At 42.4% G+C, this 22519-nt stretch overlaps 1 protein-coding gene across 1 annotated transcript in view; it reads right to left on the reverse strand.

Annotated features, from left to right (window-relative positions):
* The window catches only part of FDX1 (ferredoxin 1), a 44635-nt gene that overhangs the window by 20253 nt on the left and 1863 nt on the right, over positions 1-22519 (reverse strand). Inside the window, exon 2 of the mRNA XM_054015512.1 lies at positions 11260-11384. Within this exon, the coding sequence (XP_053871487.1) occupies positions 11260-11384 (125 nt within the window). The remainder of the gene's footprint in view (positions 1-11259; positions 11385-22519) is intronic.

Consider the following 22519-nt stretch of genomic DNA (forward strand, 5'->3'; position numbering starts at 1 on the left):
CTACCCCCGGCACTGGGGGAGCCGGCGTCTTCGGCACGGACGTCCCCGTCTTATGGGCTTTTTTATGCCCTGGGGATAATGACCGGCGCCGCGGCACTTGCTGTGTTTGCGGTGCCGACGAGGTCCGGTGCCGGGGAGGCTTGTCTGACGCCACTCGCGTGGTCGTCATAGCCGGTGCCGCCGGGGCACTGCGCACCGAAGTGCTAGGCGTCGGAGTCTGGCCCGTGGAAGGAGTGTCCGGGCTAAGTGCCGCCTCCATTAGGAGTTGCCTGAGCCGAAAGTCCCGCTCCTTCTTGGTTCTTGGTTTGAAGGCCTTACAGATCTTGCATTTGTCTGTTTGGTGGGACTCTCCCAGGCACTTCAAACAGGAGTCGTGCGGGTCGCTCGTTGGCATAGGCTTAGCGCAGGAGGCGCACTGCTTGAAGCCGGGAGCGTTGGGCATGAGCCCGGGCCCGCGGCCGGGGGAGAAAGGGGGAGACGACCCCCTTAACCCCCTGAACTACAATAACAACTATAACAACTTTAAAACTATTTAACTATAAACACTAGAACTACAACTATAACTATAACTTTGAATGACTAAGTAAGCTAGGGAGAGTGGAGGACAGCTATGCCGCGCTCCACAGTTCCAACGACCGTCAGGGGCGGTAAGAAGGAACTGAGGGGGCGCCGGGTCGGCTGGGGTATATATTCAGCGCCATGAAGGCGCCACTCTAGGGGGCTCCACAGCCGACCCGCCGGTGTTGCTAGGGTAAAAATCTTCCGACGATCGTGCACGCGGCGCGCGCACACCCCTAATGGAATGGATATGAGCAAGCACTCGAAGAAGAACTACTTGTTAATAAAAGTCAACCATTAAGTGCAAAGATATGACATGCTATTTATTTCCAACAAATTCTTGTGTTAATCAGAAGTCTTATTAGGCAGCATAGAGAGCATTACTAGATACATCCACTTTTTCCTCAGACATCACAAGCCATATGAACTATGCACAAATATATTTACTGTAGTTTTATTCAATTTATGCATCCAGTATGAAAAGAAGAAACTGAACTGCTAAGGCAGGGCTAAAGAATGAAAAGTATCTTATCACATGAATGTGAATGTTACTTAAATGACTTAAAAATACGATGTAATGCGTGTGATAGTTATATCTTATTTCAAATATATAAAGGTCTTGAAAAATTAACTCAGTACCCCCCTGCCCAAAGAATAAGCCTAGAAACCAGAATACTTCTAACACCAATATGGTCGTGGCCCTCAAAGCAAAAGCCATTTTGATAATTACTGTAAGTACTTCTGGTAATGTCTTTCCACACTGTATCAGTATCTCCTGGACGTGCTAAGACCTGGCCCCATCCATGGTACACCAGGCAAAAATCCATGCTGTCAGATGCTACTATTTCAGGTCTGGATGGATTATCTGACTGTGGTGCTGTGAAGTCCAGCCAGTCTAGGAGCGGAATGAATATCTGGAGCAGGTCTGTCAGCCAAAACTGCTGGGAATGAGTAGGGAGCTACAAGGAGGATTGTGGCTCTGTGTCGTTTAACTATGAATAGTGCCCTGTGCTGGGAATGAGTAGGGAGCTACAAGGAGGATTGTGGCTCTGTGTCATTTAACTATGAATAGTGCCCTGGGAAGATTGTTGGAAAGGCATATAGGAGGTCTTGACTCCATTACAGAAGGAAGGTTTCCAATAACAATCCTCTGGATTCCTCTACCCCTTCTGGAAGAAAGGTTCAGATTCTTGACATTCTCTTCAGTGCCAAACTGGTCTTTCAAAGGAATTCCATCCCTCCCCCCAATAATGGAATTAATCAGCTCTATGATGGTTCACAAGTGACCCTTTGTGATTGGTAACAGATTTTCTGCTCAGGAAGTCCACCAAATTGTTGATGACTCCCAAGAGACGACCCTTGGTGTAATCCTGTATCGGTGGCACCATGTTCTGAGCTTGATGACTTCCAGTCAGAGGGATGACAAGCAGGCTCCTGCTTGCTTGTTTATGTAGTGCATCACAAATGTGTAGTCCATCAGGATCTACACCAGGGAATTTCAAAGGATACTTGGGAATGCCATACACACTACCCTGATACTTTGAGTTCCAGGACATTTTTGTGAAGTCCTATGTTTTCTGGGGGACCAGGTCCCTTGCATCTGGATCAGGTGGGCTCCCCAACCTGTGTGATACATCCACAATTAATGTCTTTGTAAAGGAAGGGGCAGAGAACGGTACCACCTCCTTGTATGTTTTTTGGGTTCTAGCTACCATCTCAGCTCTTCAATGACATGAGGTGGTACTAAGACCTTCCTATTCATCCAGTATTTCTCCAGGGAGTAGACTTATCTGAGCCAGAGTTGAAGGAGCACCAGGTGGAGTCTGGCAAGTGATGTTACATACATAAATGTCGACATATGGCCTAACATCCCAAGGAAGTCTGTACCATCATGGTCTGGTTGATTTTAGCTCAAGTAATAGTAATTGCACTAGCAGGAATTTGTCCTCAGGCAGATACGTGCTTTCAGACCTGAACACTTGATCATAGACAATAGAGCTCATAGCAGCTATGATGGGATAGGAGAAGATTTTTTGATAGTTCACCAACAGGGCTAGCTGGGCAAACAGAGAGAGAGCGCACAAGTGCATAGTCTAGACTTGCCACGGTCTCCTGCTAGGATCTGCCTCTGCTCAGCCAAACATCCAGGAAAGAGTACATAAGAATGCCCCTACTGCTCATGTGGGTCACGCCTACTTCTAAGAATTTTGTGAAGACTCAGAGCCATGGAGAGTCTACATGGCAGTACCTTGTACAGATATGATTTGGCCCCACTGTGAATATGAGGTACTTCCTCTGGTACCTCTCTCTGGTGGAGAGAGATGTGGAAATATGCATCCTGTAAGTCAGCAGGAATGAACCACTCTTGAGCTTGAAGAGAGGATTACCATCCTGAATCAGAAGCAGCATATGTATTTGTTCAGTCAACCCATGTCTTAGATATAGGACAAAGACCCTCTTTCTTCTTTGGGATAAGGAAATACCAGGAGTAGAAGCCTCTTCCCCTATATTCCTGAGGTACTTCCTCTATGGCACCTAGAGAAAGCAATGAGGAGGTCACTTCTTTTTGTAATGAGCTTGTGAGAAGAGGATGGAAATGAAGGGGGTAGCCCTGGATGAGGATATCCAACAGCCGCTTGTCAGTTGTGATAGTAGACCAAGTCTGGTGGAAGGGCGCGAGGTGGTGGTAAGTGCTAAAATGGCTTGCATGTGGCTCCCAACATTCTTACCAAACCTGTCACTTCCTTTGTGTCCAAAGGAGCACACAAAAAATGGGGTCTCCTGGAATACTGGGGCCTCTTCCTCTCAGGTACATGCGCTGTAAACACAGAGTAGGACTGTGTCCTCTGCTAAAATTGGGTTTTATTTGGCTTTTACAGGAACCCAGTGTGTAGATCCCCAAGGAATGTAGAATGGACTGAGAGACTTTTAGTGAATGGAGCACCCAATCTGTTCTGCTTCAAAAGAGCTCCATCCCTTTTTCCACTCATTTACATGTGCCCAATAGAATGGCCAGGGCCTGTTGCAGTCCCTTCACTGGCTCAAGTATGCAGTACACAGGGACAACGGCAGGTGACAGGATCCCTTGTTGATCAGCAGGGCAATCCTGCCAGGGTCAAAGAACTCAGTATGCCAACAGCTTGTGGGACTTAACCTCTATCACCATTGTTTCAGAGTTTATTTTTATTATTATTTGTATGAGACATGAAGAAGCCATAGCTGGCTAGGATTTAAAAAAAAAAAAAAAAAAAAAAAAAAAAGAGAGGGAGTGGGTGTTCCAGAGACAGTGGCATGGATGGAGAAGGAGGGGAAAGAGGCGTGTGGTTAGGAATGATGGCATGAGGGAGAGGAGATGGTGGCAGGGACAGTTGTGGGAGATGGAGAAGATGGACATGGTGGGATGGCCAACATTGGGGCAAACATTACCAAAGGAAGGAGGTGGCCCAGGGCCTTTGATTTAGAACTGGAGATCCTGGTATACCTGGAAGTGATCAGCTGTTGGTACTGGGACCAATAGCACTGCCTCCGTTTCATCTAGTGACAACATTGATGGAGGTTTCTGCTGTCACTCTGTTGCCTGCTCCTGGAGGCTGACATCAGGCTTTGGTGTGGATGGGCTGGCTAACTATGCTGCGGGAAAGCAAGATCTGCTCCAGAACTTACATGATGATAGTTTGCAATGAGGCCAATATGGCCAAGAAGGTATGCTGTAAGGATACTGGGTCAGGTTGCAGATGGCTAATCCAATGCCACTTATATCTCACTTGAGGTGGGGTCTGAAATGGGGGTCCCTGGAAACCTGCCTGGGGATGCTCTCCAAAAGGTAGAGAAAAGGGATCGCTATCCAATGTGGTAAAATTGGTGAGAAGTATCCTTCCTCAAACAGTGTGGTTGGAGAGTGATACAGCCTTCGTGCCAGCTGCAGCTTCTAGTGCAGAGAATGCGTCTGTCTCCTCTACAGCAACGTTATGATTTGATGAACTGATCTACAACTTATGAATTGTGGTTGATAAGATGAAATTATGCAGTGGTTACCATGAAAATTGCTGCATCATATATGACCTCTATCTTTGTGTATCCACCACTGCTGAAAAACATTTAAGCATGTAACTCCCAGGCCTGGGAGAATAGCCAATTGTTAAGGACCTATCAGTGTCTGGGGCAAACAGTTCTCTCCAACTTCCCCCAATTTACCTACAAGAAGGGGATAGTGGAAAGAATGGAAATTCCCTGAGAGGGACAAAGAGATAGGGGTGACAAAGCAGAAGGTTATAAACAGACTCAGGAGGGAAGACTGGGACCCATAGAGGAAGTTTTGGGAAGGGAACAGACCAGCCAAGGAAAGAAAAGGAAACAAGGTTAGAGAGAGGCTCTATGTTTCAGAACTCAAGTCAGGCACTACGCCTGAAGGACCGTGGACAGCCCCAGGTGACTGACCCCAGCCCCCAAAATACTCTGAAGCTATGACAAAACTGAGGAGTAGGGTCCAGGGAAACGAGTATTGGATTTGTTATTTTTGTACAGATCTCTGTCTTTCTCATGCAATTAAAGAACGAACAGCATTGTAAGATCCTGTGCAAAGTGTTAGCATGTTTCATATGTTACATTATTAATATGCCCCTTGAAGAAGTAAACTGTGAACTCATACCACCATATGCTGGAGTTCTGTGAAAGGGTGTGTTTAAGCTATAGGAAGAGTCTGGGAGTCAGAACGGACTCTAGGGGCAGGGAAGCTGTAGCAAGTGCTTGCAACTCTCAGGAGGGAAAAGTGCCAAACAATCTGCACCCTGAAAGCATGCCTGGAAGCCTCAAGCACTGTCCCCATCTTGGTCCCTGTTCAGACTCCAGAGGCTTAAAACACCCAACGATTCAGTTGCTGGATCCCTCACAGCACTCTGGTGAGGAGCCAAAGGGAGTCACTTGCCCAGGCCTGTAACAGATGCATCTCCGGCCCTTGATTGGCACAGTCACCAATATCAGTACCCAGGTTGGCAACAGGTCTTCTTCCCTGCATGGTGCATGTTCAGACAGGAAGCCCTGGAGGATGTGTCTTGATAAGTAATGCTTAGAGTCCTCCTTGCAGGACTGTCCTGGATGGTACTTGGAGCATAAGCTTATGCTCCATCTGGCCTCACCTCTCAAAGTTGCCCTCTAGTGTCAGGGGCACAGGTGCCAGAACTGCCAGTGGTGGCTCAGAGGCTGCCAGCACTTTGCCTTTTTCTCTCTAGATCCTGAAGTATGGTGTCCACTCAAAGGAGTGCTGGCTGATTAAATGTTTGGCTCCATTTGGTGGTTAACATTTCCTCTGGGTCAGAAGTGACTCTCAGTCTGTCTGCTCTAAAAGATGTAGCTTGAGGCAAGGGTTTCTGGACTAGCAAGTACTTGCCGAGAAAGACAAGCACAGCCACATCCCAAACAAGTGAGCTCTTTCGCCAAGCAGAACAGGCATCCGCTACATCTGTAGTAAGGGGGATTAGCAGGGTTTGAACCCAACAGCTTAGAGTCCGTCATGATGTGTTGCAGTTGATACCAGGTATCCCAATTTGTACAGGGGACAATGTCCAATTAAAAAGGAGGGTAGAAAACAAAGTTCTTCTCAAATTTGTGAAAAATGCAAGTTTTGAAGATCTCAAAAGAACACCTGGTCAGACACTTGCTACGCTGACCAGCCAAACAAGTTACTTAAATCAGCCACACAAATAGAGGAAATATATTTTCAATTGAGATTATGTAATCCCATCACACTGACCATTCTATTTAAATAATTAATTTTGTTAAACAAGTAGTATTAAGTGAGGTGGCTATAGTTAAGTCATTAAATAGTTTTAAGTATCCCTATAGCATTATTGCTGCATCTGGATTGCCCCCTAGTGACAAAATTGCACTCCTAGCAAATGTTTTACAAGACCAAAAGTACTTCGATATATAGGACTGTTTTAATAAAACATTGAATTTCTTTAACATTATGTAGCGTAGACTCACACAGCCAGATTGTGATTTCCCCCTGCTCCCCCCCAAAAAAGTTTAAATTTGCTTACATAATTATTTTGGCTTCTTAACTTACAGACCACCGCTTTTTGCTTCAAGATTAACAAGGGATGTTTTTACATAGAATACAAGCAGAGTAGCTAGAGGCCTATATGCTGTGGTATTTATGGTATTAGATATAGTTATTCTATTAAGAATTATAAATACTAATATTTTGACATGCTTTAAAAATTTTACTAAGCCAACCATTTTAGTTTTAAATGATCATGTTAGGAGTCTATTCTTCTGTGATATGTATGCAGTTTCTATTGATGTGAACAGAGGTTCTACAAGTATACCAAGGAGATTTCGGATGACTGACATCACAAATATGTTTATTTACACTCTTTTTAAACAAGACTGAATGCTGCAAATTGTGTACCTCACTCTATTTAACTCTATTTTGTTCCTCTCTAATTACTGTATTCCTCTGTCACTCATATCCATCTTCACCCACTCCCTCCTTTTGTTTATTCTAGCTCTAGTCTCAAGCCCCAATCCGGAAAGTTGATTTGTGTGGGCAGATCCCTGGCCATGCAGAGCTCTATTGCCTTCAGTGGAGCTCAGTGGTTTGTGTACACAGACAACCTTGCAGTTTGGGGTCTGAGATTGAGAGGCCTTCAGTGCAAGGACCATTTCTTACTTAGTTTATACAGTGCCCAGTATAACAAAGCCCCTGTTCTGATATGAGCTTTTGGATGCCATTATAAAAACTGGAATCCATTAATTTGGATCTGCACATGATACTTAATAAATCATAATTTTACTTGCCAAAGACCCAATCCAGTTCCATTGAAATCAAAGAGAATCTTCCCACAGACGTCAATAGGCACTAGATGACTTGATGTACTATTGCATATGCAGATTAAGCAATACGTACCTAAACTTTGCAAGATGATTACACAACAGGAAAACAATAGGTAAGATTCTTATCTAGGAATTACAGAATATTACATTCTTAATACTGTAAAATGGATATTATATGAAAGAGAAAAGTTTTAATTCAGTAAATTAAATGAAATATATAGCATTTTCTGAAAAATATGGAAAAGCAAAGACATGTTACTTCAACTGCTTGGATACCTTTTAGTCTACAATCACATTGTATTTTTTGTACAAGAGACACATAGGTGCAATTCTCCAGTACAATTGGCTGGGGGAGAAGGAAAAAATGCGACAACTTAGTTTCCCCTTACATCCGCCATCAAGATCACCCCCACCATAGTTGAGCACTGCATTTCTGAAATGAAACCTAAACTGTTACTTTGGTACTTTAACAGAGCAGATTTATTAACATGGCCTCAGTTATTGTTGACTACTTATTCCTACTTCTGAGACTCAAAAAGCAACACTGGCTGCTGCCTAATGTAATGGATTAGTAATACTTCCACAGCATCATAAATGAGCATGGTGCTTTACTATTCCTAAAGAACAATTCCAAGACTCCCTCTGGATCAAGCAGAGGCCAAAACTATGAAGTCAAATCAAATCCTAAATTTTGAAATACTCCAACTCCTCCAGGAGTTAGGGAAGTGTTATTACCATTGTACAAGGCATTGATGATACCTTATCTGGAATACTGAGTGAAATTCTGGTCTCCAATGTTTAAGAAAGATTAATTCAAACTGAAACAGCTGCAGAGGACTATGAGGATAATCAGAGGAATGGAGAACCTGCCTTACGAGAGGAAACTTAAGGAGCTTTGGGTGTTTAGCCTAACCAAACAAAGAATGGCAGAAGATAAGATTGATGTATATAAATACATCAGAGGACCAAACACTAGCGAGGAGGGGGAATTATTTAAGCTAAGGGACAATGTAGTCACAAGAACAAATGGATATAAACTGTCCATCAACAACTTTAGGCTTTAAATTAGACTAAGGTTTCTGTGAAGTTCTGGAACAGCAGTCCAAGGAGAGCAGTGGGGGCAAAAAAAACACCCTAACTTGTTTCAAGACTGAGCTCAATAACTTTGTGGAAAGTATGGCATGATGAAGTTGCCTACAATGGCATATGGCCCATCTGCAACTGCTATTAGCAAATATCTCCAACAGCCAGAGATGGGATGCTAAATGGGGAGGGCTCTGAGTTTCTACAGAGAATTCTTTCCAAAGTGTCTGGCTAGTGGATCTTATCCACATGGTCTAGGTCTAACTGACCACCATATTTAGGACTGGAAAGAAATTTTCCCCAGGTGAGCTTGGCAGAGACCCAGGGGTGTTGTTCCCCCCCACCACCACTTCCTCTGCAGCAAGGGGCACGCATCATTGGCTGGCATGACCTAGAGTAAATAGTGGATTCTCCATAACTTGGAAGTCTTTAAATCAAGATTTGAGGATTTCAGTAATTCTGCCAAAGTTTATAGGTCTATAACAGGAGCATGTGGGCGAGTTTGTGGCCTACGATGTGCCAGAGGTCAGAACAGATGACCGTGATGGCCCCTTCTGACTTTAGAGCAGTGGTTCTCAAACTTTCTTTCCCACGGACCACTTGAAAATTACTGAGGGTTGCGGCAGACCACTTAATGATCTTTCCAAATGTTGTTTGTACTGTTACTTAACTATTGTAAAGCGCTTTAGATAAAAGCCTATATAAAAAAAAAAAAAAACCCTTAAATGTTTTTTTCTTCTACAAATAAAAATCATTTTAATATCAATAGTCTTACCTTCCTAATGCGATGGATGTGCCCTCTCCCCCGCCAGGGCAGCCCCCGAGCTGGGGCTGGAAAGGAGGGAGGTCCCTCCCCTCTCTCCCACCACAGCAGTCAGAGAGCTGAGGCTGGGAAGGACGGGGGGGTGGGGGGGGAGGGAAAAGAGGTCTCTCCCCCACCAGAGCAACCACAGAGCTGAGGCTGGGAAGGAGGGCTGTCTCTCCCCAACAGCCACAGCCCTGTAGCTAGGGAAAGTTGCCTCTTTCTCTGGCCACCACAGCCTGGCACATCTCAAATTCGCCCTCCCCCCCACCCCACCCCCCCGTCTTCTCACCCAACTTCCCCCTCCCATCTACCCCCTATTCTCGCAAAGGCCAACCCCTCACCATACACATGCGTCTTCTCTAGGGTCCAGGCACCTAATTAGTGGAGCCACACCTGCACGACTCCACTAATTAGGTGGGTGGCCCTTCATTCTCTTGTGTGTGGCTGCCCAGATGCGCATCTTAGAGGGAACTATTTGCAAGCCACCTGAATGGAGCTCACGGACCACTAGTGGTCCACAGACCACAGTTTGAGAACCTCTGCTTTAGAGTCTATGAGGTTTCTCTGTTGCAAGATTCTTTTGGGATACAGACCATTTCCAAGGGTGGAATCAATTTTTTCTACTGAAGTCACCTCTGTGTTAATTCATGCCCGAATGGCTCAACATTCATTAACACTTTTTCAGGAGCAAATATCTGACACAGTGTGCTGCCCTCCGCCCCAACTCCATTTCATTGGTCTTGTGAAAAATTTTCTCCCTAAATTTCAACAGCCCCTTTCAAGGGATTATCTGATCCTTAGACTCTGCCCCAGACAAATAATGAATGGAGCAGGCAACTTCTGCTATGCAGTCTAAATCCTACATGGTTAGCAACCTGGCTTGTTCCAGTGGAGGGTGGCAGAGGAGATAAGTTTCATTCTCTGGAAGCACTCATCTGGAGGAACCAATTGGCACCCCGGTCTAACAGGTGGAGACTACTTATTCCATGTCCTGCCCAAACTGAAACTGGGAAAGACAAGGAGAGGGAGAAGCCAACAGAAGAAAAGTGTGAGGTTCCCTCCCCTCAAAAACAGGTACCTAGAAGACTAGTCAGAGCATTTGTGAAACAGACTGGGGGAGAGAGGGAGAGAGAGAGAGGAACAGGGACTCTGGTTCCCTAAATGAAACCTTGTGGAAGAGGGGAAATACTCCTGACCACATTTCCTACCAGTGTCTGTGGAACTTGGGAGGAAGGGAAAGGAGGTTTTTTATCCAACCCCTCTAAAAAAATAGATATGGTTTCCTTGAAGGCAGAATTTAATAGGATGATGTTGAAATAATTGAACTGGGATGAGTAAAAGGGTTTCCCCTCTACACCTGTGCACAGAAGCTAAACTGTGTGCCCATATCTGCAGATGGCCTTGGCTGGTTCCTCCTCTCAGCACTTACATTCACCAGTGATGGGTGTTACAGATAGCCCTACAACAGATGAAGAGGAGTTTTAGTGACAGAGGCAGAAGGAACTTGCCATTGATGGGAATATGCCAGTTCTGCAGATTTTGCACCTGCAGGAATAGCTACTGCCATTAGGAGATCAACTATCTATGTAGCATGTCTACAGTGGGCAAAACAGAGAAAGACTCAGGCTCCAGACAGATTGCGTGAAAGACATGGGAGTGAAAATCTTCAGGGTGCATCCCCTTCAGAGAAAGTGCTATAGCTAACGTTGTTTAAAATTCCATTTTGAGATCTGTCTGCAGAGATCTCGTGTAAATTTTTAAAAGCTTCAAAGCAAAATGTTTCTGTTTTCCAAAAAGTAATGTTGTATATTAACTAAAATCTAAATACTCAAGGCAGCCCCAGACAGAAAAAGAAAAGTTAGACAAATTCTGAAGTTCTAAAGAAGATAATTATGTTTAAGACACATCCCATTCAAATGAGAATACTGGTCAATAATACTTTCAAAAATTAAGTACAGTATTCAAGTAATTTTACTTACCAAATCCATCTATGTCTAGATTCTTATCAACAACAACATCTAGCAGCGAGTCCCCAACTTTCCCTTCAGCTGTTAGTTTGTCACCATCACGGTTTATGAAGTGGACAGTTACTTTATCTTCTGAGCTGAAAAATAAAAGCACATCCATGTTAACTATTACTAAAGCATGTAATGTGACTGGCAGAAGAATTTTAGAGCTTTATGGTAGTCTACCAATTTTAAAGAAGCACCAATAAAACACTAAACATTTGTGCCAAAAGCTTTTTGGCACAAAAAGCCCAAAGAAATAATTAAGTTTGTAAACTCTTCATGACCGAGTAAGTACTGCCCACTACATCTTGTTCAGTGCTGAGTGCACTAACATAAGAAATAAGGAACAACAGCTAAGGTTTGTGTTTTGTCATGATGAATGATAGAGAGGGAAGAGTATTAGATCCTGAATTTCCCTTTTTTCCCCATAAAAGTTAGAGCTATTTTATTTCAGACACAGGTTAAGTGACAAAATCCCGTCATTGAACACCACTTCCAACACAGAGGATATGCAAGAGTAGCCCAGGACAGACAGTCACTGCATACATGACATCTGATGGTCTAGAAAGGCTTCAGAAGTACATCAACTGAATTGTTTACTAAATTCCAAATAGTTATATCTGTGCAACCCCAGTGACAGCAATATGGTTGCACAGGTGTCTGCAATAACTTAAAAAAAACCCCACTAATGATGTGCAAGAACACAAATTTAACTTCAGGTTTGCAGGGTTGACAGGAAAAAAAAAAAAGTCCTTATTTGTAAGATTAGCACTTTCAATAAAAAAAAAATAAAATAAAATAAATAAAGACAACAACTAGGAATTCAAGAATACCATTTTAAGTCACTTCTAAAGAGCAGAATCATACTTTAAGGATTATCAATCAAACCAAAAGGATCAGATTCTTCACTGGATGTCCTGTTTTATTTTGTATACATGTGTGAGCATGCACATGCGTGCCAACTAGTAAACAGAATTATCCTTGGACTGGCAACAGGATTGCTCCCACCAGCAAAGAGGCAAACCAATACAATGTTTGCTTTAAAATTACATCTAGCTTCAAGAAACTAAATCCAAGTATTACCTCTAATGCATACAGGCTCTGGATGACCTGCCATGTACAATAATCACCAATCTTGTAAATGAAGCCAGTCTAGAAGAAGAAGTCTAACCTGCACAGCCAATGCTAAACAAAATTACAAAAGCTTTCATACTGAAAGTTACGGCGGGGGAGGAGGAGGAGGAGGAGGGAAAATATTTTAATATTCTTCACAAAACAAAATATTTACTATACAATTAGACTAAAACCTTAAATGCCTTAATGGACGACTACATTAAAATCAAACATTTTGAAACAGGTCATAAAATGATCTTTTTATTTAAAGAATACAAGTATGTTTCTTGAGAAAGTTATTATTTTTGACATAACTGTAAAAAACCACACACACACACTTTAGCAGCAATATGTGGCATGATTCATTATGATGCCATGTTCAATTCTTGTCAAATATTCCCTCAGTCCATTTTCCAGAAGATAGCCACAAGCTACCTTCAATAACAATGAATTAATCCAAAAAAATTATTTATTTATATATATAATCAGTGACAAAAGACTGACCTTGTTAATGTACTACATTAACTTGAGTGTGGTTTCTGAATTTCTGGACAAAGTTGTTTAGCTTTAAGAATACAGAAGTGCATACGTTCTGGTAGACAAAGTATGTTTCAGTCTATTTGGAATACTTTTTTATCCCAGAACGTGAAGGAGATACAGATCTGATTGCTTTTACAGAACTACTTAGTAAGTGTGCTAAATGTAAAATATTATTTATTCAGTGTGCCCACAGCATGCCAGGCCATCTAGAATGGATATATTCTCTGCCCTTAAGTGCTCAAAAACCAGTAGCTAACATGATGCAATAAGTGTGAGAGATAAACAATAGTTGGGCAAGTCATAGGTTGGCTGGACAGAGGTTAAAAATAAAAATTCAGGCGTATTTATGCACAAAATCTTTCAAGGAAAAGTGCTCCCTTAAACAAAACTCTCATTCATCCTTCCATGGTCACTATCCAACCAACCATCTTCTGTTCCACCCCATCACACCCCTCCTCCCCTCCACCCCAAAAAAAAATCACATAAAAAAGGAAGGGTAGAAATGCCTTTGGATGCCTACGCCAGTTTTTCAGCAGCTCCAGCTGTGGTCAGAGCAATTTCTGGCTCCTACAGGTCTGGCCCTGCACCTGGGAAACATTCTTCCATTCAGGCCACATGGCTATAAGGCATTAAGCCTCTAAAGAACATCCTTCCTGTCAGGCTGGTAGAATTCCTACTTGGCTTAGCATTTCTGCTACTCAGAAGGGACCCGTAGGCAAGTGTCAGTTTTCCTGCCTACTAGACTAAGGGCTTGTCTATACTTACTGTGCTGTTCAGCGGCAGGCAATCGAACTTCTGGGTTCGATTTATCGCATCTTGTCTGGACGCGATAAATCGAACGCAGAAGTGCTCGCTGTCGACTCAGGTAATCCTGCTCAGCACGAGGAGTACGCGGAGTTGACGGGGGAGCCTGCCTGCCGTGTCTGGACCACGGTAAGTTCGAACTAAGGTACGTCAACTTCAGCTACGTTATTCACGTAGCTGAAGTTGCGTACCTTAGTTCAAATTGGGGGGTTAGTGTAGACCAGGCCTAAGACAACAGGGGAAATTGGGAGTGGGTTGCATACAGCATTAAGCTTCCAGTCAGCACGTAGAATTGTCAGAGGGGCTGAATGAGAGAGGAGCAAAGAAAATTGGGCAACCAATTAGAAGGGAACAGGGGTGTGTGCAGGAATAAAAATTTGACTGCTTTTGTGGGGGCACATTCTGTGCCCCTGCGTGGCCTCGGGCTGTCAGCTTTCCACACACAGCCCCAGGGTGGAGGAACTCTGTGCCCCCACTGATCACTGGGGGGCCCACACCCCTGCTTGCCCCCCCTTGTGCATGCCCCAGAGGGGAGAGGACAAAAAAAAAAAAAAAAAGAGGGGGGACACGGCGCTTTAAAGACAACAACATAGGTATGTCACTAGTCAGCAGGGAGGATGGTGAACTCAGCTGATGTCAGCCACATAAGTAAGGTCTTGTGAGAAGGGGGAAGAGGCCAAGGAAAAGCCCTCTGCTGAACTGAACATGTCTGAATGCCTCACCTGTTAGTAGTAAATGAGGCAGGGAGAGACTGTGTCTGGGGTTTTTAGCTACAGATATGAAGTTAATAATTTTTGTTAAAGATTCACACTAGCTCAATTTGCCAACAAACTGGAGGACACTGTATAAAAATTATGATTCTATTACCTGCTGCAGCAGCAAAACAGTTTAACTTGATTTTAGTAGGAAGATAAAGTATTAGAGGCTATTACAATCTTTTGCGATCACAATCTTTACTACTACTATGATCAGGGCCAGGCCATTTCCTTTCCAAATTAGGCAGACTCACACACTAAGATCCCAATCCTAAAAAGATGTATGTATATGCTTAACTTTGAAGTCTATGGGACTAGTCACATGTTCAAAGTGAAGCATATGTGTAAATCGTCACAGGACTGCAGCCCATTTTAAAAACACATCTTTATAAACAATTTCATATAGATTTGTTGAATTTAGAAGAATTTGAAAAATGTACGGGACCCTTTTGCGTGAAAAACCCTTATCCTGAATCAGTAGAGGAAAGGCCCTGGGACAAGTAAAGTACATGGCTCAGAAAAAGAATAAGGGGTATTAAATATATAAACAATTCCAGAATTCATAGAAGGATAAGTACCTGTGGGATTCATATCAGAAAGAAACGGTTTTGTACAGTTTGCAAAAAGCAGGAGAAGCTTTCTGATAAAGTGCAGTCCTCCTGTAAATAAGTGTTAGACTTCCTATTCCCCACACATACATAAGCAAGCTGGTCACGTGAAACACACAAATAGAAATGTGTCATTTTGCCTACAAGAAGTTATTCGATTGATCCATAAAATACAGCATAAGGAAAGAAATAAAATGCCATTTTGTTTAACAGCTTACACAGCTGCTAAACATTTGAATTTCAGAAATGTTGAACTATTCGGTAGCTTTCAAGCCAAAAGTGGTTTGAATCTTTGATCAATCTATATTAACACCGACAGAGTGAAAGACTGCAGAAAGGCAACTGCAAAACCAGCAAGGAAACGCTCAAAATGGCTGATAGAAAGAAAGAAAGATCGGTCACTGTGCTTGTTGATTGATCTACAACCGAGCGCATACATCAGATTTGGGCATGACAGTAATTTTAGATCCTCATGGATTGTATTTTCTAAAAAGGACAACCTACCCTAAATTCTCAATCACTGAGGGACAATCTTCCCTCATTGATATACGTGCTTTCCATAACCAACAATGTATAATTTTTCATTAGTGATGTACCTGAATACTTGGATGCTATACTGAAACTGCATTCTTAAATTTATTCACCTAAATTTGGGTTACATATAGTGCATAATGAGCAGTATCTTATCACTTTAAAAACAAAACTTTGTATTTGTGGATAATTAAGCACTACATCCAGATGTACAGACACTTTTCTCAGCCTGTATATTATGTAATTTTAAGATAAGCTTTAATAAAAATTTTAAATTTGTTTGACATTGTCGAGTTGGAAACTGACGGTATTGCAAAGAAAATAAGAACAGTTTTAGGAACTTTAGTGATCATGGTAGAAAAGAAAAACTGGTTGGTTTGAATTTAGATGGCGTAACAGTGAATGCAGGCTGTGTAACAGGAGTGTTCTCTAACTGATCAGCAACGTAATAACATTAAGCGGGACGACTTTAAGTGAGGAGTTACTGTTTATCTTGGATATTGCTTTAGAGCCAAACCCCGCACTCCTTTCCCAGAAAAAACTCTCACTGAGCTCAGTACAACTTGTACCATGACAGAGGTCTGAGTAAAGACTAAATGGTAGATTTAAACAGACTTAGTGAAGATCTGTGTAATGGGAGCACCCAGTTTTGGGATGTGATGCATTTTCTTTAGGCTTTTTGATGAGCACCTTGTATGATAAATATAAAGTTAAAAAACTAAAGTTAGCTTAAATTTGGTTAAGGAGAAATTATATGTATGTAGTAACAAAGGCACCAATCAGCAAGTAAAATAAGGCAGTGAGAATAATAAGTAGTATGGCTGTCAAGTGATTAAAAAAATTAATCATGATTAATTGCGCTTTTAAATAATAAAATATTTATATAAATATTTCTGGATGTTTTCCAGATTTTCAAATATATCTATTTCAATTACAAAACAGAATACAAAAAGTGTACAGTGCTCACTTTATTATAAATATTTGCACTGTAAAAATAAATAGTATTTTTAATTCACTTAATACAAATACTGTAGTGCAATCTCTATCGTGAAAGTTGAACTTACAAATGAAGAATTATGTAAACAAAAAAAAAAAACCAAAAAAAAAAAAAACCACCTTCATTCAAAAACAAAAATGTAAATCTTTAGAGCCTACAAGTCCACCCAGTCCTACTTCTTGTTCAGCCAATCACTCAGACAAACAAGTTTGTTTACATTTGCAGGAGATAATGCTGCCCGCTTCTTGTTTAGGATGTCACCTGAAAGTGAAAACAGGCATTCGTATGGCACTGTTGTAGCCGGTGTTGCAAAGTGTGCTAAAGATTCATATGCCCCCCCTTCATGCTTCAATCACTATTCCAGAGGACATGCATCCATGATGATGATGGGTTCTGCTTGATAACAATCCAAAGCAGTGCAGACCGACGCATATTCATTTTCATCATCTGAGTCAGATGCCACCAGCAGAAAGTTGATTTTCTATTTTGGTAGTTCAGGTTCTATAGTTTCCGCATCGGAGTGTTGCTCTTTTAAGACTTCTGAAAGCATGCTTCACACCCCAAACCGATCAAATTTTGAAAGGAACTTCAGATTCTTAAGTCTTGGCTTGAGTGCTGTAGTGATCTTTAGAAATCTCACATTGGTACCTTCTTTGCGTTTTGTCAAATTGGCAGTGAAAAAGTGTTCTTAAGACGGACAACATGCTGGGTCATCATCCAAGACTGCTATAACATGAAATATATGACAGAATGCAGGTAACACACAGCAGGAGACAGAGACAAAATTCTCCCCCAAGGAGTTCAGTCACAAATGTAATTAACGCCTTTTTTTTTTTTTTTTTTTTAAAACGAGCGTCATCAGCATGGAAGCATGTCCTCTGGAATGGTGGCCAAAGCATGAAGTGGCATACGAATGTTTAGCATACCTGGCACGTAAATACCTTGCAATGCCAGCCACAAAAGTGCCATGCAAACATCTGTTCTCACTTTCAGGTGACATTGTAAATAAGAAGGGGCAGCAGTATCTCCTGTAAATATAAACAAATTTGTTTCTTTTAGCAATTGGCTGCACAAAAAGTAGGACTGAGTAGATTTGTAGGCTCTAAAGTTTTACATTGTTTTGTTGTAGAGTCCAGTTATGTAACAAAAAAAATAAATAGAAAAATCTACATTTGTAAGTTGCACTTTCATGATAAAGAGATTGCACTACAGTACTTGTATGAGGTGAATTAAAAATACTATTTTTTATTTTTACAGTGCAAATATTTGTAATAAATATAAAGTGAGCACTGTACACTTTGTATTCTGTGTTGTAACTGAAATCAATATATTTGAAAATGTAGAACAACATCCAAAATAGTCAATAAATTTCAATTGGTATTCTATTAGTTAGTTAAAAAGTTAACTGCGATTAATCAAATAGCCCTAATAAGCAGTATTACTTGTAGTCTGGGAAGGATGTATGGATTCAAAAGTAACTAATAAAATAAAGAGCTGTGTGACGAAGCGGGAATTTGTTTACTTGATTCACACACCACCATTCATACAAAGACTGGGATGAAAAGTTGCCTTTCATTCTTATGGCTTTAAGAGGATCTAAAATAAAACAACTGGTGTCTCTCCTTTTACTGTCATGACAGGCAGAGAGATGAGACTCCTGAACATTTGTTCATGGTCCCCATGCCAAACCTAATGAAGAAAGGGTTGGTCACAGAACAATGGGTAAGACAGCTGGGGGGAAATGTATAAGATATGTATGTGTATCACAGAGGAGCAGGGGCAGAAACATGCCAAAAAGAGAGTATACTTTAACAAACAAGCCCAAAATATAGATTAGCAAGTAGGAGACAGAGTGATGTTGCAGTTAATCCCAGGGGAAAAAAAAAAAAAAAAAAAAAAAACTGTTTTCCCAGCACCTAGGTGTGGAAGCCCCTACTTTATAATACAAAATAGCCAGCCCTGCAGTTTCTGGTACTAATAGAAGCAGGATCTAAAAGTGAGAAAAATGGAGAAACAACAATCCAAGTTTGGGAATATGAGGAAGCCTCTCTCACTGAAGTGATAGCAAGAAGCCCAAGTCAGTTGTGGTGTGAAATAAATAATGCCACTGGGTATTGCATATAATTCTGCAAATGGGCTGAAGACAAGCAAAAGCACGGCGATTGTGTAAGGATTGACAATTGTAGTATCAATCCCTATTTAGGGAATGGTATCCTGAATTTTCCATACATGTATGCAAGGTTTGCAGGGCATGATACATTTTGTGTTCCCTGTAAAATGTAATCAAACAAAGGCTTATTGATATGTACCCTTTTGGGAATCAGGAAGGTGTGACAAAGCTCTGTCCTTGTCTCCGTGGGTCCTGTGTTTCCTGGCAGATTTTGCTAGCCTCAGAGGCTTACTGTGACCCTCCACGTAGCCCTTCTTTCGGTCTAGAGGCAAGGGTCACAGCTTACTGAGCCATTTTCATCATGAGCCAGAAAGGGAGGTGAGGAGAAGCAACCCTCCCTCACACAGTCTCTGTTGTCTCCCAGTCTCGGTGATTAATCGGGGAGGAAAGTGGGGAGCCCAGGACTGCCCTCCACTCCAGGCTCCAGCCCAGGGACCCTAATAGTGTCAGCTATGGTAGCTGACTTTTTGGAAATAGGATGTGTACAATTCCCTGGGCCACTTCCCCACAGTAGCCCCCACTCAATATCTCCTTCACCGTTACCTCAGGGCCTCCTTCCTTGCGCCTGATATGGCTTTGTACTGCTTCGTTCCTCTAACAGCACGGCTTCCTCCTACAGCTCCTGACACGCGCACCTCACTGACTAACTGGGAGGCTTTTAACTTGTTCCAGCCAGCCCTTGATTGGCTTCATATGTCCCAATCAACCTATCTTAATTGGCCCCAGGTGTCTTGATTAACCTGGAGCAACTGCCATATGGTTACCATGGTACCAGGGATTTGTTTAGCCTGGGGCTAACATACCTGTTCCTCACTACTTTACTATAGCCATCTGGCCTCGCCCCATCACAAAGGGTAGAAATAATGGTGACACAAATATTGTATATTGAAAAGGAAAATTCAGAATACCGCAAGGTGGAGGCAGGAGTCAGTAATGGATTGGTTAAAGCCCCCTTAAAGAAGTGCTGTATAATGATGAATACAGATACTTGTGTTATTTAACTTGACTTCACTGCATTTGCCAAAAGGATTGTGTCCACCATAGCTTGGCCAATTGTATGGCAAGATGATAAAGGACCATTAGAAAGACATTGTGATAGAAATGCAGAAGTAAAAGCACTCAAATCAATTCAAAGGCAAAGCCGACTGAGCCTATCCACCAGTGATATAACAGGGTGGTTTGTAGAGAGAGCATCAGTCTGGAACCAGGTGGACATTGAGACCATGTGGGAACACGATCGATCATTCCAACACAAGCTGGCTGCAGACATACAAAGCCCAATGAATGAGCAAAGCAAAGAACTTATTAATCAAGAACTTTTGAATGTATATGTGACACTCTGTACCTCAAAGCAGCATCCTGGCACTCCATATTCACCATGGTGATATGATTAAGGATGTTTTGTTTTGGACCTTGAAGGACAAGAAGTGTGGGCAGTGAGGAAGCAAGATTCTTTGCTTTAGGCTGCAATAAAATTGATGCCTTGACAATCCCTCCCTGACTGTCTTTCGAGACCCACCCTCACCACGACCTTCCTGGCCAGTGGCGGATTAGCCACTGGGTCCAGGGGCCCTGGCCAATGGAAGAGGGGCGGGTCCCCAGCAGTGGAAGCCCAAAGTACCAGCCGCCAAGACCAGAGAAGCTCCCACCCCCATAGCAGCAGTGCCCTGACCCAGTCAGCAGCCGGAGGACAGGAGAGGCTCCTCCCACTAGCAGCCACTGACCCCATCAGAAGTCGTGGGGCAGCAGGACAAGCCTCCACTCCTAACCCACTCTCCAGCAGAAGCGCCAGGCCAGGAGAAGCCCCAGGGGCCCTGACCCTGGTCCCCCGCAGAAGTGCGGGGCGGAGGGGGTGGCAGGGGAAGCCCCGGTACCCAGACCCCCGCTGCAGCCCTGGGACTGGAGGAGCTCTCACTCCTCACTGCGGCCCCAGGGCCATGGGGACAGAGCTTCTCTGGGCTTGGGGCTGCAGTTGGGGGGTGGGGAGGTGCAGAAAGGAGGAAAAGGGGTTGACGTGCTGCAGTGGGGGGGCGGAATGGAGGGGAAGGGCAGAAAGGGGTGGAGCTGTTGGCAGGGCCGCAGGCAGAAGGGGTGGGGAAGGGCCCCCCCAGGAAACCTTAATCCGCCTCTGCTCCTGGTTGAGAAACACTAAACTAAACAATCTTGTTCTTGAATGCAGCAGAAGTGATTGCTGTCCAACTCTAAAGCTGGACAAATCTAGGTGAGGTGACCACATACCCTCTTAGTAGGCACAAGTTTATTTTAGGCTCCAATCTTGCAAAACTTTAACTATGCATGTTGTCCTATCAGCAACAAAAATACTTGTGCACTTAAAGAACCTGAATGGATTTGCAGGATTAAGGCTAAATTTGAACTATGCATTACAAAAGTCATGAAGTCCTTTGAAATCTACTGATGTCAAGTACTACGCAAGAGGTAGGTATTGTGTGATTCTACCTAAATTTTACTAGATGACAAGCTTTCTAAAGTTTTATTAAAACTTTCCAGAAGAAAACAAAATACTGGACTTCCCCCAATGAGGAAAAGGAAGCCTGGAATACCAAGGCAAAAGCTCTGATAGTAAAAGGAAGCTCTCTAATCAGAATGTCAAGAATTCCCCAACATACATCAGTTAAGTAAGGCCAAAACTGAATTTCAAATACTTTAAAATGTAAACATGTATTTGTAATGTAAATGGGCATGTCAGTGACTAGGGAAAAAAATCTGCTTTAATTGTCAAAGTCTGATCCTGCAGACACTTACATACACAAACTTTCCACATGTTGAAGTTCAATGGCACTATTTATATGCGTAAAATAAATTAAGTGCATAAGTGTCTTCGGGATCATGCCATAACTTAACTTTTAAACTTTAGCACAGATCTAATTAAAGGAAGGGAAGCAACCTGAAGTTAGGAATTAATAATATTTAGTAACAAAGCAGACCAAACAGTAGATGGTGCTATAGTTGCATGTCTTGTGAAATCAAGTGTTCAAAATGCTCTTCTACTTAAGTCTTTTTTCTGATTTAAAAAAAAAAAAAAAAAACCTCTGTATAATGGTAGTGCCAGGAAAGTCTAATCAGCCTATAATCTCCAGCGCCAATCCTTCAAATATTTACACATGCCTTTAAATCAAAGGGACTATTGCTTGGCATTAAGTACATGCATAAGTGTCTGCAGAACCCTGCCTAAACAGACAATAAGTCGAGAAAGCCAATTTCTCCCATTCATCAGGAGGCTTCAAAAGAGTGTTTCTTTGGACAATGAGGCTGTATTATGTTGAGGCCTCTGGTTAATTAGAGTAAGATTCCAAAATCTACTGCCAATGAAAGTTGTGGATTTAATGTACTACTTTAAAAAGCAAAGCAATTATGCATATTTGTCCTGTCAATACAGGATTTTTTAATCTAAACAGTGGTAACACAATTTCTTGTCATTTGGTAAACTGCAACAAATATTGTATTTATTTCAGTGCCATTGTTTGTACTTCTAGATGAAAAACCTCAAGATCACCACCCCATGGTACAAGTATTTTATTTCTAGACTTGGCAAGAACTAGAGCTTTCCTTGGCTGGCTAGATATCAAGCCTGCCTTGTTCAGGACAAATCTCCAGCCTGTTTGCTGGACTTCAAGAGTTGAACATCTAAAACTAACATCAGGTTGCCTTAATGAAGGCACAGAGACATGGTTTTTATTTACCCATAAAATTT

Source organism: Malaclemys terrapin, chromosome 1 (genome assembly GCF_027887155.1).
Source record: "Malaclemys terrapin pileata isolate rMalTer1 chromosome 1, rMalTer1.hap1, whole genome shotgun sequence".
In the NCBI taxonomy this organism is placed as follows: Eukaryota; Metazoa; Chordata; order Testudines; family Emydidae; genus Malaclemys; species Malaclemys terrapin.